General features: G+C 35.6%; 1 protein-coding gene across 2 annotated transcripts in view; it reads right to left on the minus strand.

Moving 5' to 3' along the window:
• Window positions 1-15,605, minus strand: part of PXDN (peroxidasin) — a 97,249-nt gene that overhangs the window by 61,069 nt on the left and 20,575 nt on the right. For both annotated transcript variants that reach the window (XM_063330397.1, XM_063330396.1), the window contains exons 2-3: window positions 7,387-7,458; window positions 5,371-5,442 (exon numbers count right to left, since the gene is read on the minus strand). In XM_063330397.1, coding sequence (XP_063186467.1) covers window positions 5,371-5,442; window positions 7,387-7,458 — 144 coding nt within the window. The remainder of the gene's footprint in view (window positions 1-5,370; window positions 5,443-7,386; window positions 7,459-15,605) is intronic.

Below are 15,605 nucleotides of genomic sequence, written 5' to 3' on the forward strand. Positions count from 1 at the left end.
TGGATGATGAATTGTTTTTTTATTCTATTTGAAAATAATATTATTTCACGAATATTTGAATACTTGTTTTGACTCAGATTTACCAATTCATTTGAGGATCATAGTCATTACAATTTTTTCTCTCCATAATTTTCCTCTCTGTATGATACTAAATTCCTGTCTTATTTTCCAGCAAGACTTTTAAATGCACCATTTCTTCTCACTGCTCAGAAAATTTCAAGGACTGAACAGCTAAAGTGTTATTTACCTTTCTTAATAGACTCCACTTGTGAGTATGGAAATTCCTCTTGTTCCTCTGAGTACTAAACTTCTGATCAGACCAGTGAACCAGAGTGGGCTAAGATGGTTTTAATAACCAACCTCAGTTAAGTATCTCTTGTGGGCATTTAAATAATTTGATTAAAGAAATCCGAATTCATCCAATTTTTTTAATATTTTTTTTTTGCCAGAATCACTCTTTTATTTACTTTCTGCAGACAATATAAGGCAGAGTGAAAAACAAAGATGGGTTAGAGGAAGACTGGGATAATGGCTTTGTAGCTTTGCAGATTTCTGCCACCATACTGCAAGGAAGGGAGCAGCCTTTTGTGTCCCCTTTTGGAGCTCCTACCAATCCACTGTCGTGGGACTTTATTTGGGACTCAGCTTTAAACTACAGCTTCGTCCATTCTGATCAGAAAAGCCTCAGCTGCAGGATACTCAACTGACCTCAGTCAACCATGTCCCCCCTCCACAGAGAAAGCCCTGCAACCCCAAGGCTACAAAAACTATGTCCTATGACAGATGTGTTAACCAGACTTTCATTTAATTATGTAGATGTTTCCCTCAGGATATTAACAGAAAGGAAAATACATCAATATTTGAATTGAGAGATGACAGAATACAAAATACAAATAATTAGCACTCACAAAAAAAATATTTATGTCTTTCTAAAATGCTACTGTGCCTAACAAGTAAAACTTTGTAAACACAGCACTAATCTTTAACAAAAACATTCTCAAAATTTATCCTGGTTACATTAGCAGAAAACAGATTTACGGTATAATTAGGCAAAAACTAATTTATCGTTTAATTTACCTAAATGGTCTCTTACAGTACTGAACCATTAGAATTTTACAAAGAACAAATAAACAGTGGATTAAGATGACAAAAGGATATAATCTATTAAAACATTAAATTATTTTCTGGTGATTACTACTAACTGTTTTTATAAGAGTTAAAAAAATAGCATTTTTCCAGAAATACAAGCAAGGCTGATAGAGGCCAGAGGTACTGGTTATATACTTGGGAAATGAACAATAAGGTAACCAGCAATCAGCAAATTAGAAAAAGTAGTTTTAATTAAAAAGTTCGCTAGATCCCCTATAGGGATAATTTTTGTTTAGTATTTTTTTAATGGACTGTAATAGAAGTCATATGATTTAAGGAAAGTAAGATCCAGATATATTTGTTTGGAACTGGAGGGGGAAAAAAATGGTAAAAAGTAACAGCAATATCAGGCATTGTAGAGTTAAACTGACAAGTAAATAAATATAACAAAGTGAGATTTATATAGAAACATAAAGGAGATGGTGGAATTAGCAACATGAATTGCAAAGAAATGAGGTCTGGAATCACTGGAGGTGTTCAAAGGACAAAGTGACATGACCATGACAGCGCCAGTGGCAGAAGGCGCAGACAGAAACATGACCTAATCCCATTTCTGGAAGGGTGGGGTCAGCAACTCAGCACTTTGACAAACCTACACCATATCTTCTACCACTATTACTTCATTCACTAAAGGCAAAACAAACCTTTCATGTTCCCTTTCAGTATTTTCAGAACTGATACCTTTCATACAGTCTTAATTTCCATTTATCATATGCTTATCACAGTGCTGTCATGTCTTGATTCCTCACCTCTCCATTTCTTACTAAGTGAACATGTATCAGTGAAAATAACTTTGGCAGCAACATTCTCAATTTTTATTTCTTTCACTTCCTTCACGCTAGCTTCTAGTTAACTGCCCTCTAAATACTAAGTACCTTCTCTTTATCTGGAAAGGTTTTTTAAATTGCTAATCTATATTTTATATTTTTCCATATCTCCTCCCTAAATTCTTTCTTTTCAACTAAATTTAACTTAACCTCATTTTTTCCGCTGCTGATTCCAAATCTTCTAGTATCCTACATGTTAAAATGGTAGTATTTGTCTACCTTCGATTCCCAATTATCTTCTCTCTTGGAGAATAAACTGTTGACTTTCAGGATAAGGAAGGACTATCCTACCAGGTTTCCAAAAATCTGCCTGCATCTCTATTAGGAGGTTGGGAAGCTTTTTTTTCCACTCATCTTTCTGTACCACCACCTCTAGTCAGTAAACTGAATAACTCGCAGGAAGTCAATTAAATATGTTCAGTGTATCATATACATCACATACACACACACATTTTGTATCAGGAGCAACAAATTACACACATGTTATCAATTATTTCACTCACATGAAGACAACTTTTAAAGTTTATTTTAGATGGGAATGTTTACAGTATCCTTTGCAGAAGGGGGAACATAAGACCCCAAAAAATTATACAGAATCACTGAAGTGCAGAAAGAAACTATATTATGGGTGGGGTCCAAGCTACTAATACCTTTTTGATCCTTACTAAAGAACCGTATTGCCAACACTAAGGTACATGAAATAGAAGACAGACAGACAGAAAAGCAGAAAGGCAGAAAAAAAAGCATCCTCTTGGTTTCACAGCAAAACTATAGTAATTGCATTTCTTTCTTTCCAACTTTTAGTATTTTAATTTAAAGACAAATTATTACCACAAACAGCACAGTAAGATCACTCAAAAGTTTACAGAACTGTCAAAATTTCAATTATATAAAGAATAAGACAACAAATATTCCTAAAAACTAAGCTTCAAAAATCGTATGTGCATAATTTTCTTTTTATATATAATGTGAAGATCAACTTTTACAATGATGACTATTTTTAATGCACATGAAATTAAGAAAATATCATTACTCTTTGTCCAAATTTGTTCTTTGGGCCGACAATTCTGAAAACATATATACCTCATAAAACTCTAAGGTCAATTTCAGAAAGAAATAGTGCAAAGAAGCATTTGAAAATTCTAGGGCTTCTTTGACACTTGCTGGAAAAAGTTTTTGTGTGAAAGCACAAAAACTGATCTTCAGCAGAGATACAGGAATGGGCCTTGACATCTCTCTCTCAGACACTGTTTTTTCTTTTTTTTTTTAATAAATGTACTGTAAAACATATTTTACATATAACTACATAGTATAGAATTTTTATACATAGTTATATATTCAGATTTCCTAATAGTTATACATTTTATATTTTTATATATACTTACATTTTGTTAAACCAAAGCTGCTGTGAAATGGCAGGTTTTCTAAAATTACTAAGTGAATTATAAATTTTCAGAACCATCTGCAATCCAGTACTTGAATTCACATAAGAACACAAGTAACATCATGGATGAACGATCTCATTTCATGAAACACAACAATATCCATAAGATCAGACCATACAAAACCTAAATTATTCCAGATGATTTGGCTTTATAATATTAAATTCGGAACAATATTTATAACTTTTGTACAATCTCTCCCCCCTAATTTCTACTTCAGTTGATCCTATCGGGAAAAAATGGTCTGTTCTGTTCCCTTGGTTCCACAGAATACAGTTAGCATGTACTTAACTGAAGTTTTCAAGCTGACCTGTATTTATTTGGTACAATTAAGCCTTATGTATTAATTATCTGATGAGTACCAGCATTTTTATAAGTTTAAGACTGTACAGTTTAAAACTAAATGTTTATACCACAGCCACTGAAACAGGCAAAAAGATCTTCCTAAAGTATATTTCAGCAAAACAGGGGACAGCTTTAAAGAAGAGCTCTCTGAAGCTGAATGAACTACCACATTGAACTTTATATTCAAATTTTCCAGGGAAGAAGAGGAAAAGAAAAAGATCTTCCTCTTAACAACACAGATAAACATTACTACATGTATTTGAAAACAAATCATAGTTCAGTTATCTCTTTTCACTCTTTTATTGAACCGAACAGAGTTTTATCTCTAGTTTACTACAGCTAGGCAAAGGCAAGCATGTGAAAACAAAGAACTAATAAGAACCAAGTAGCATTTTTGCATAATTGCTGACTGTAGAAAGAAGCTTAGCCATCCTTAATTAGTAGGCCTTACATACTCCACTACCAGATCCACCATACAAACACATCTTCCAACAAATACAATCATCATGGCCTTTAATAATTCATTGGGGATAGGCTGTTCAATATTCTTTTTCCTCCTATTGTATTTTGACTAAAGAATTTTATTACTGAAAGGCAATACACGTAAAAATGAGACCAGGAAATGTAATCAAACACAGCTTGGAAAACTAGGTAACGTGACTGCACAAATTTATGTGATTTTTATTTTCCTCCCTTCTCTCACCTCCTTAGAGCTATTCAGGCTGCATTCCTGAAAACTAGATGGAAAACTGAGCTTATGAATTGTTTCCAAAACAGTGAAATCTCAAAGTGACCTTTTTTCTTTTTTTTTACTGTACAGCATTCAAGCATGATCAATACTAAAAGATAATAGAGTTAAACTTTTCTACATGACACTAGGTAAGGTCGACTCCGGAGACTAGAGTTGAGAATCCATGATAACTCACTATTCATCTTTAGTCTTTTACACAGATAAAAATAACATTGTTTGATGTCCATTTGGATAATTAATATACTGGATATGTTTGTTCAAATGGGAGAGGTTAGTCTTAAAATATACAGGGTGTGTGAAGACGTAGAACCTATGGCAAATCATACAGGTACTTTCCTATTTTGTGTTTGACTTGATTTTTCTCTTACAAATTTATACTGCAATTTATACTGCATTCAGTGAACAATTTAGGAGTAGTTAAAAAGCTTATATAAATTACAAGCTGCTGCAGACACAAATCTTGGACTAGCTGCTTTTAAGCCACTTTTCAAAACACAAACTTAAAAAGTACCTGTATGAAGGTTTCAGTGAACCTTTAAAGAGGTGACTCCCTAAACCTTTTAACATATCCCTTTTTAAATTAGCTTTTAAGTTGCATATAGTAAACAGCAACTAGTAAGTCCTTTAAAATCTACTGCCTACATTTATCGTTATATTAGCAAATCTCAAAGCACCTACTTATAGAAACAAAGATTCACAGTTGCCCCCACCCCATAAATTAATTTCACAGATTTTCAAAGCAGTTTATCTTCCAATATAGTTAGTCAGATTAAAACACAATCTCAGATTAAAACACTTTCCCATGCAAGAAGTTCAGTTACATATTGATGTAAAAAGTTACATTCATTTAACTTACAGATATTTCAGATTTTCAAGGTCTTCAAATGCCCCACTAGGTATTCTTTTGATTTGATTGTTGTTTAGAAGCCTATAAAAAGAAATAAACAGATGTTTATTTTAACATACAGGAACAGTAGGGAAAAAAAAAATAAGTGTTCCAGCAGGTGTAATATACCATTAAAAGGAAAACTTCAAAAAATAACCAAAAAAAAAGTTTTTTTCCCCAACAGTAACTGCTAGAAGAAAAAAAAAAGTGACATGCTCACAGCTGCTCAGTCACTACCTTGCAGTAAAACAATATGAAGAAATTAGACAGAAATACAAAAAGAAAAAAAATCTAAAAACTGAAATAATGTGACCTTTTGTACATTTTTGAGATAAAGGGGGAAAAAAATCTTGGTCTTAAGTCTACACATTGGTTTGAAATTGATAAAATCGATATTAACAAAGATTTGCCATTAGCGGGTGCATTAAATTGACTTTTCCTATATGCTTCTCAGCAATATTCTGTGTACTGGTCTCTTTATATCATACCGGAACACAAATGTCTGTATTCACAGATTTGGACTCATCCCTCATACAGTGGTTTTATAAGAGAACAGAATCCAAACGTAATGAATCCTGTCTTTATTCAGAACTTCAGGATCTCGTATCAGTGATTTGGACAATTAAAACTCGAGGCTGGCTATCTGACAGAAATTATAATTCAAAACTGGGGATCAACTGCAAACAGAAGTACAATCAAAGATGAGCAGAAGTAGGCTTAGCTAGTAAAAACATCTTGGTAGCACAGATTTGGTCAATACGCTTTTGGGGGAAAGTTTTATCATTTCTTCTGGTGTGAATATAGAGTGCAAGATGTCTCAATACATTTGTTGCTATGTGCTTGCAGGATAAATAGATAATAGTGATCCAAAGCTCTGATTTCACTACTGTATTTCAGTTCACACAGTACTTGTGTTCCAGAAAACAGACAATTTTGCCATCATAAATTACATACATTTAAAAGTAAAAATAACTGTCCATCTTAATTCCTCGCATGTATTTGTTTCAGAAGTCATGTTTGAAGGAACGACAAAGGAGATACTAAATTAAAACTACAACTGAAAAAGAAAAGGCTCCGGGGAGACCTTATAGCAGCTTTCCAGTATCTGAAGGGGGCCTACAAGAAAGATGCAGAGAGACTTTTTACAAGAGCATGTAGTGATAGGACGAGGGGTAATGGCTTCAAACTAGAAGAGGGTATATTTAGATTAGACATTAGGAAGGAATTTTTCACTATGAGGGTGGTGAGACACTGGCACAGGTTGCCCAGGGAAGCTGTGGAGGCCCCACCCCTGGAAGTGTTCAAGGCCAGGCTGGATGGGGCTTTGAATGGGAGGTGTCCCTGCGCATGGCAGGGGGTTGGAACTAGATGGTCTCTGAAGGTCCTTCCAACCCAAACCATTCTGTGATTCTATAATACACATACTATTTGCATTACGGTTTTAAAAAGTCTTTTAGAAAACACAGACTTTTCTTCAGAAATATGTATGATAATAAAGACGGCCATAAAAGGCAGCTCAGTAGGAACAAAACCTGCCAACTTCTACCAGTCCCGGCGAGCACATTAGAATAGGAAAGTTCAAAACATTAGTTTGACAAATATTTTGTATCTTCAACACATTTGCACATCTGAGCCTTTGAACAGCTTTGTTGTAACTCCATGATTTATTATGTGATATTGCAAAGTCATTTAGCACAATTTGGAAAAAATTATACAGTAAAGGCCTGCATTTTTCATACCTCCAATTAAAGTATGTTAATAAAACATTTGACTGTAAATAATTTCCTTTTTTATTTTAATAGTTATATACCTGGTTTTGCTTTCAAATACTTTGGGCCTAAACCACATTTCCCTCACCTGTGTAAATACTACAGCTGAAATTTGTGAGAGTACTTACCTGTGATAAGTGAGGAAATCTGGCACATTATCAAATTAATCATATTAAGTCGAAAGGGGAAAGGGCCTTAGGGTTGAAAAAGAACTTACAATGTGTTCAGGTTTTTAAGCCGTCTAAACTCTCCAGGCTGGATTTCTTTAATCCTATTAAATCTTAGGTCTCTGTAGAATAAAGAAAGAAGAATCATGTTATAAAAAAACTATGTATTTTTTTCATATGAAAAACCAAACTAAGCACAAGTCTTTCGTGACCACCGAGACCAGCCTCTGTCCATAAACCATAGCTTTTCATCAAAGGAGAAGACAAAACAAATCCAAACACTGACAAGTTTAAGCAGAGGACTGACCAAATCCAGCCTCAGGGGTCAATGCTGAAGGCTGTATCTCAATTGAACCTCTGGTCATGAAGGATGTTCTTTTCCACCGTAAAGCAACTTGTAATGCAATGTTGAATTGCATTTCACTAAATTGAATTGTCTTTGTATTTTAAGTGTTGCTTGTAAATAATACAGTAAATAAAAATGCTTGTAAATAAAGAGATATAGAAAAATTTGGATCAGAGAAAAACTCAGGAAAAAAAAAGACAACTCTCAAGACTTTTAGGCTACTCCATTCTTTTGGAGGCTGAAGTACCTTATGTTGTCCTGCTTTTAAAACCTGTAAATCCAGCTGTCCGAAGCTATTAATTTTCTTATTTAATTTTACTTTCTCTTAGTTTTTTTAATATGTTTTTACCATCTTCAGTTTCCTGTTAGATCTATAGCTTAATGAGAACTTCTCTGAGAAGAAGGAAAGCGATTTCTCAAGCAAGCAAGGTGCGGCAGAGCTGGCAAGGACAGGGAGCAAGGCGGCAGCAGGGCAGGGATGTGGGGAACCATGACGGCTGGGCCACTCTCACTCCTCTGTCCTGCTGAGAGCAGGTGGCAGCGGTTCCCACATCTGCCCACCTCCTGTCCTCCCCTGGCTCCCAGTCACATGGTCATGCCGCTTGCTTGCACTGGCTGTCATATTCCCAGCGGCTCCAGTTGGGTCCCCCGTTTGGGGTCCCATTTGGACCAGCAATAAACCCATGCAAAAAAATCCCAGGAAATAATTTTCTCCCCGATTAGCAATTAGGGACTGCAAGGAAAGATTGGGACCAGAGGAAAGGAAAGAGGGCAGCAGGTCTGTCCTCTTCCCTAGCAGCAGACCAAGGACATCATGACCTTACAGCCTCTGGTAAGTGAACAGAAGGGAAGCAAACGCAAAGTAAGTAAAATCTGAAAGACTTTGATCACATTTATTGCACTGTCCTTCCTAGAACACATACTTATCAATTGATTTCAAAATGTAGGACATAAACGTGTCATAACTCCAATTTTTGCACCAAACCCAGTCCTAATTAAAGCATAAATATGCACTGCAGGTAATACGTTATCAAGAGTCTCTCTGGAATTTGGTATTTAGTCAAAGGAAATACAGAAAAGCAAACAAAAAGTCAGCTGCATACTAATCCCATATAACCCCACTGGCTGATGTTGTACATAATGGGGGGTATAGCTGTCTGAAGTCTTTTGCAAAGAGCACACTTAAGCATCATTCCTCAGGAATCAGCCCATCAGGGTTTATTCAGCTCTGGAATAATGGCCTCAGAAGGACTTTTTCTACATAAGTGGTTTAGATGTGGCCTACTGTTCATTGTAAGGAAAAGATCAGACATGTGGTTCCGTTTGCATTACACTCCACCAAAATATTTGATCAGTGACTGGAATAAATAAGGTATGCAAACTGCTATCCCTTATTTAGATGTGTAGTTAAACAGCCTGTAGACATGCAGGACAGCCCCCTTACTCAACTCCCAGCTGAACTGAGGATTTCCAGATTTAGAAGCGCAATTTGTCATAGCTTGAGTTTATTCTTTACAAAAGCACCTTCTTTAGTCAGAGTTAAACAGTGTTACATTTTGTCCATCATTCATGCAAGAAATACTCACTCATCACACATGAAACACACACGACCCTGATGAGAAAGAGATGCTGCTTATGAGCCACTGAATCTCAGGTGTTGAGATTTTCTAAACAAGCATTGAATGTCACAGCCAGCACTGAGAGAAGATACAGCAGATCCCTCTGGAAGCATCATTGTACATGACATTCCACTTTACTGAGAGCTTTTTCTACATTATCTGAAAGTTTATTATGCTTCAAGGAAGCATTTTAATTCTGATTAAAATTATCAAAAGTGCAAAATTCCAATATTCATGAATGGAATGTTGAAAACTGAGTATTTTTCAAAAGTCTCAAAATACAATTCCATCTAGCAATGTTTAGCTCCTAAAGAACACAGGACTTCTCAAATCGATATTTGTTCAATCAAACTTATCAATTTGTTATTGATAAGTTCCACAAGCAAAAGTAAATCTTTACCCAAAGTAGGCACAGAGAGAATGCAGAATGTCTTTTTAGACACAAAAGAATACACATTCACCCACATGAAAAGCAAGCCTATTCCCTACAGCGAAGCAAAGCTGATCAATAAGTACGTAGCTTTCATAAATGCCATGAAGGAGCCAGTCCTCTGAGTCAGCATCAAAATGAGCACCCTTTCGATCCATCAAATCCATTCTGCAGTAACTTGCTAGGATAACTAGGGATTAGCAACACCAATCAAAATAATTTATATTATTTTACTATCACTGTATATAGTGATATTTTATCCCTACTCCTGACACTATTGCCTTTCTCATACGAAGTTTTTAAAGTTTCGTGTCTGAAACCCTACCCATTCATTTTCATTCTGCATAAACCACACAGCACCCAGATTTTCTCTAGAGCCCAGTGCATTTGGTATCTTTAAGTAAAATGTTTCATAGAAAGCTATGATGACAATACATTTTTACAAAGCTATATTTTTTTTTTATAAAGACAAATTGCATGTTTTGTTTAAAGTTAGTACTACAGTTACATTAAAATTGGAGAAAAAACAATTTTAATCTCACTAACATGTAGGATTAGGATTTTGGTATTCCTTCAAAGGGGAGCTCTTTGTTCAAATGAAGTAACACTTCTAAGTGTTAACTCAAAGTTTTTTCATTAATTTTTCAGCACAAAATCCTCCAAAATAAAGAGCGAGGCAGATCACAAATGCTGCTCAAAATAAACACACAACCTCTTTTGTTCTTTAAATTAATATCATTATACTTCATAAGGTATTTCTTGTACACAGAAGATAAGAGTTGTTAAGCCATAACCACTGTAGATTTTTCAAGAAGAAATTCTGTCAAGCTGTCTTAATTTCCTTATGTAACAGAATAATAAGGTTAGAAGGGACCTTGAAAGGTCATCTAGTTCCAACCCCCCTGCCATCAGCAGGGACACCTCCCACTAGATCAGGTTGCTCAAAACCCCATCCAGCCTGGCCTTGAACACTTCCAGGGATGGGGCATCCACAGCTTCTCTGGGCAACCTGTTCCAGTGTCTCACCACCCTCGCAGTAAGGAATTTCTTCCTAATAGCTAATCTAAATCTCCCCTCTTTCAGTTTAAAACTGTTACTCCTCATCCTATCGCTCCACTCCCTGATAAAGGGTCCCTCCCCATCTTTCCTGTAGGCTCCCTTTAGGTACTTCTTAGCTCTTGTCTTCAAACACAGCCACGTATTTATACACATGTGAAAAAAGCAGTCATTACAGTGAAAATGAACTTTCCCTTCTACATAAAGCCCTAACAGTTGTCTTTCTTTCAATTCACCAAAAAATCCTTAATACTGATGGTTACCCTTTTCCTCCTCCTTGCAACGCTCCACAGCTTAACAATTTAAGTTGTAAAAATACTTCAGCCATACAGACTTCCACAGAAGCTCAGCCCATCACTTTGAAGCATTACGTCTCCCCTGAATAACACAAACAAAAAAACATAACAGCATTGCTGATGATGCCTAGTAAACTGAATACTCTCAGGATTATTTTCTTGGCCCCATGTCATCTGCTCTGTGCTAATTCACGGAGCGCGACCAGGAAATGTTCGGCAGAGCGCAAGGCCGCGTGGGCCAAGAACGTGCCAGGGAGCACGCTGACAATTTAGCGATTGGACGCCCTTGACAGTCACATTCCAGAGCCTGGGAACGGTTGGTTGGGATCCCAGAGCGCCACCAACAGCTGCGGGCCAGGATGGGTGCCAGCAGCACACAGCAAACACGGTGCGCACACACAGCTGCGTAGCAGGCTTCCTATGCGCCCACATGGGAACGAGCTTTTATGGAAATCTGTAAGATCTAGATGTATGGCATACAAAAAAAAAAATACACTACTTGTATGTTTTCTGTGACAAAGGAAACAAGAACTGTGCTGCAGACGCTTTTTGTCTGGATGAAAATAAATTCTGTTCCTTATAAATTCTTTATTTGAACTAACTGCATCCATTTGTCTCTCTCCCTTAGACTGCCCGTTCTTAAAAACAGTAAACTATTCCCAATTTAGCATTGAAAATTAACTTTTAACAATACTTTTATCTAATTAAACATAGTGAAAACTTGGTGTACTTTAATAATCTTAATACAGATTCCTTTTTGCATATGTTTGACTTTTAAAGATTCTGTTGCGTATCAAACTAAGAAAAATCATGAAGTGTTCTAAATTACACTGATTTAAAGTAGGGCTGTCAAGACAACATCGTGTACCCCTGTCATGCACCTCAAAAAGTGGCAGCCTGCAGATCAAGTTGTGAATACTCAACACCAAAACAAGTCACCCCCGGTCATCACCCCACTGAAGATAATCTATTTGAAGCCAAGTAACAAGCACTCGCTAATCAGCAGCTAATACAAAAGGTGTTGTCCTAAGTGGGGCAAATGGGCAAATTCTTTACGAAGAATTGCTGGAGCAACAGCAAGGAGGAGGACACCAGGGCTTCTCCTCTTCTTGCCCCACCTCAGCCATGTCCTTCTCATCTCTGCCTGCAGACTGGGTACCCTGCCACTTATTAGGGCTTGGAGGATTTCCCCGAGATCCCTTCATCGCCTTAAAGAGCTATATTGCTATTCCTATATTGCTATATAGGAAATGGCTTTCCATCTTTTCAATTTTAATTTGTGTCAGAAAAAAAATTATTATGACACAAAATCATTGTATTAAGATTAAAACCAGGAAAACCAAAAATCAGCATGTTAAGCTACTGCTTCATTCATAGCCAAGTCTCTCTATATAGACACATATAATTAGCCAATTCTAACATGGATATAAAAACACTGTATAATGTGACGATTTAATTAAAAACATTTCTCTTGTGACATAATGTAAGTATGCAAAGCATACCATCAGGGCATGACCAAAGAACTCTACACGTCACACGCATATCTGACAGAAATGCTGCAATTACAGAGATTACAAATCTAGTACCACAACTACAAGCATTCTTGACATTTTAAAGGTTATGCAAGTTTTTTATTATACATAGTCTTCTATGATTTAATCCTAGTGCACTTAAATCTGAATGCAACTGCTTTCAGAATATTAACTTTAAATAAGTATTTCGTAAGAGCAAAGACCACTGAAAACATTCAAAATTTTAGTTATCCATCTCCCATCTTCCTGGTTGCAGGATGCAAATGAAAGCAAATATAAAACCGAAGGTTCGTTTGCTAGGGTGTAAAAACAAGATTTACAAAATGTAACATGAGGAAATAGTTTCCAACATGAACAGCTTGAATCACCAACATGCCTCCCAAATAATGATATGTGCAACGTCTTAGACTAAAGTAAGGGAGACAGAACAAAAAGTATCCAAAACAAACTAAGCTATTACTAAAAAATGCTTGAGAGGAGAAGTCTACATGCAAATGGAAAATTTTAGGCACAAGGTGTAATTTCATATCCTGTTTATAGCTCTCCTGATTTTCATAAAGATCAATGCAAAAATAGGCTATCAATCCTATTTCCCTCTAAGATTAAAGAATAAATTTTAAATAATACATGCTACTGTTTTCCCTGTTGAGGTTGAGGAGAACAAGTAGCTAGTCTAACAAGGCATTCACTGCTTGTACTAGCGCCAAATAATTCTGTGACATGAGACTGTGTCTGACTTAGTACTTTTTGGGTAGACCTACTGCATCACATCACCTGTATTTCCAAACTTTAGAAGATCCATTTAATCATCTGGTAAGCTCCCAGCATTTGTCGTAAGTTTTTCTTGTCCAAAAATGAAAATATTCTGTTATTAACGTTAGATTAATAACGTTAGATGCAATCAACGGAACAAACTAAACACCATGTTAAACTTACACTTACTAAATTTGCTCTGGAGGACCATTTTCCTGCATACCACGCTCAGGCATAATAGATTATACATCAGAATCATATGTTCATGCTAAGAAGCACTACATGAAAATCACACTAAGTAAAACAAACAAACAAGAAGAATTCCAAAAAAAGCAGGACTTCCAAATTTCTCCAAAACCAGTATCCACCAAGACAGAATAAAGCCAAAGCATCAGGTTTACCATTGGCAACTAGAACAATGCATTGAAACTCAACTTTAGAAGATCTGCATTTGTGTTAGCCTATCACATTGAAAGCATCTGAGTTCATACTTTAAATTGAAAATATTTGTATATCTTTTAGCCTTGGACAAGAAAAAGACAATGTGGGTGAATTAAACATACTAGTATAATACACTGATGTTTGACACGTTGTTGACACATGAATGACTTCCATTATCAATCTTTATTAAAAAGAAAAATATTGAAGCATTTACCAATAAAATTAAACCTTGATCTTTTTATTAGCAGTGAAGGCAAGTATCTCATTACCTTGTTTCAAGGGTTAACCAGTACTTCAGCATTGATTTAGGACATGAATAAACTTAAGTAAGATAAGCAAATAATGCAGATAAGCAAAATCACCACAGCAGCAAAATGGAAATATCTGAAAGCATACTACTGTCTTAAGTATCTTAAAAACTGAAAGGTTCTCAAATGCCAAGTGTGGATTATAAAAGAACAAGTCCCTTGCCCAACCCCCTGCCTCAAAGGCAGACACTTTTAAAATGTCCAGTGAAAACTATTTGAAGCTAAAACTCTTCCTCTATATGTGATTGTAAACCGTATGGTAACATAATCTTTATTACTTCAATTTGACAAATTAAAAGGAGGTGGCAGCTTTGGTTTGGTAAGAATCAGCAGGAATAACGCAAACTACTTTCAAAGGATGGATTTCTCATTGTTATAATGTTCTGACATTGAGAGATATAAAAAGCCTGAAAAATATGTGAAAGACAATGCCCTCTTATTCATCTTACTAATTGGTAAGGCTAGTTAGGAAGTGTTGGCTGGCAACAAGAAGTGGAAAACAGAAAAATAACAATTCCTTCATCTGCATGATATTTACCAGATCTGGAAAAAAGTCCAAACTAGTTAATCACCTTTTCCTGTAAAGAAGGAGGGAGTAATTTAATAGATAAATATTACATTTGTAGATCTATCAGATTTCATAGGTTAAATTAATAATCTAAGTTAAAGAATGACCATTGCATTTATCATTTGTTTAGCTCCCTTCAGATGTTTTAATATAAGGTAGGAATTGTCATAACTGGATCGCTTTGCCATTGGCAAATTCAAAAGAACAAAATAAGAGAAAAACATTAATTTTTTTCTAACCATTGAAGATTAATTACTAGCCAGCAGAAATAACCTATACCATAAATGCCAAACTACTATGTTTCTCAACACAGAACAAAAGATCTGCAAATGCCAGCAAGACTACATTGCTTATGTCTACTTTATTCTTATTCTTTTTTTATTCAAGGTCATCCCAGCAGGAAATGAAAAACAGCCATCAGCATAGTAAAAACATTCAAACAGAGCAGAGCATGAAAATTGCACAAAAGAGGTTATATAATCAAGTCAGTGCAGTAACTGGATGATGTCAATGGCACTTTAATGCTGCTTTAACTACTGCCCTGTAAAAAAATGTGTCACTTTGTTGAACAAACAATGAGAAGGCCACCACTTTAAAAAAATAAAACCAAACCCCACTTTCGGCTATAGCACTACTTATAGTAATCCTCACTGCTAGCAGCGTAACATTTTTGAGAATACCAAAGGAACCAAGATTTTTATTTTTTTTTTCGCCTGGTTTTAAGATTTCGCCCTAGTGATTCTTTTACAAACAAAATTACATCATTCTCCTTTTTTCTTAGCAATTCATTTTCTGGATTAATTCTTCCCCAGTCTAATTACTAGATACAATATGTGATTTTCTCTAATTTACTCTGAGAGATCTGTATTATCTGTACATCAGCACTCAGCACATAAAATGAAGCAACTGCATTTTTAGAC

This window comes from Chroicocephalus ridibundus, chromosome 3 (genome assembly GCF_963924245.1).
Source record: "Chroicocephalus ridibundus chromosome 3, bChrRid1.1, whole genome shotgun sequence".
NCBI classification, from domain to species: Eukaryota; Metazoa; Chordata; class Aves; order Charadriiformes; family Laridae; genus Chroicocephalus; species Chroicocephalus ridibundus.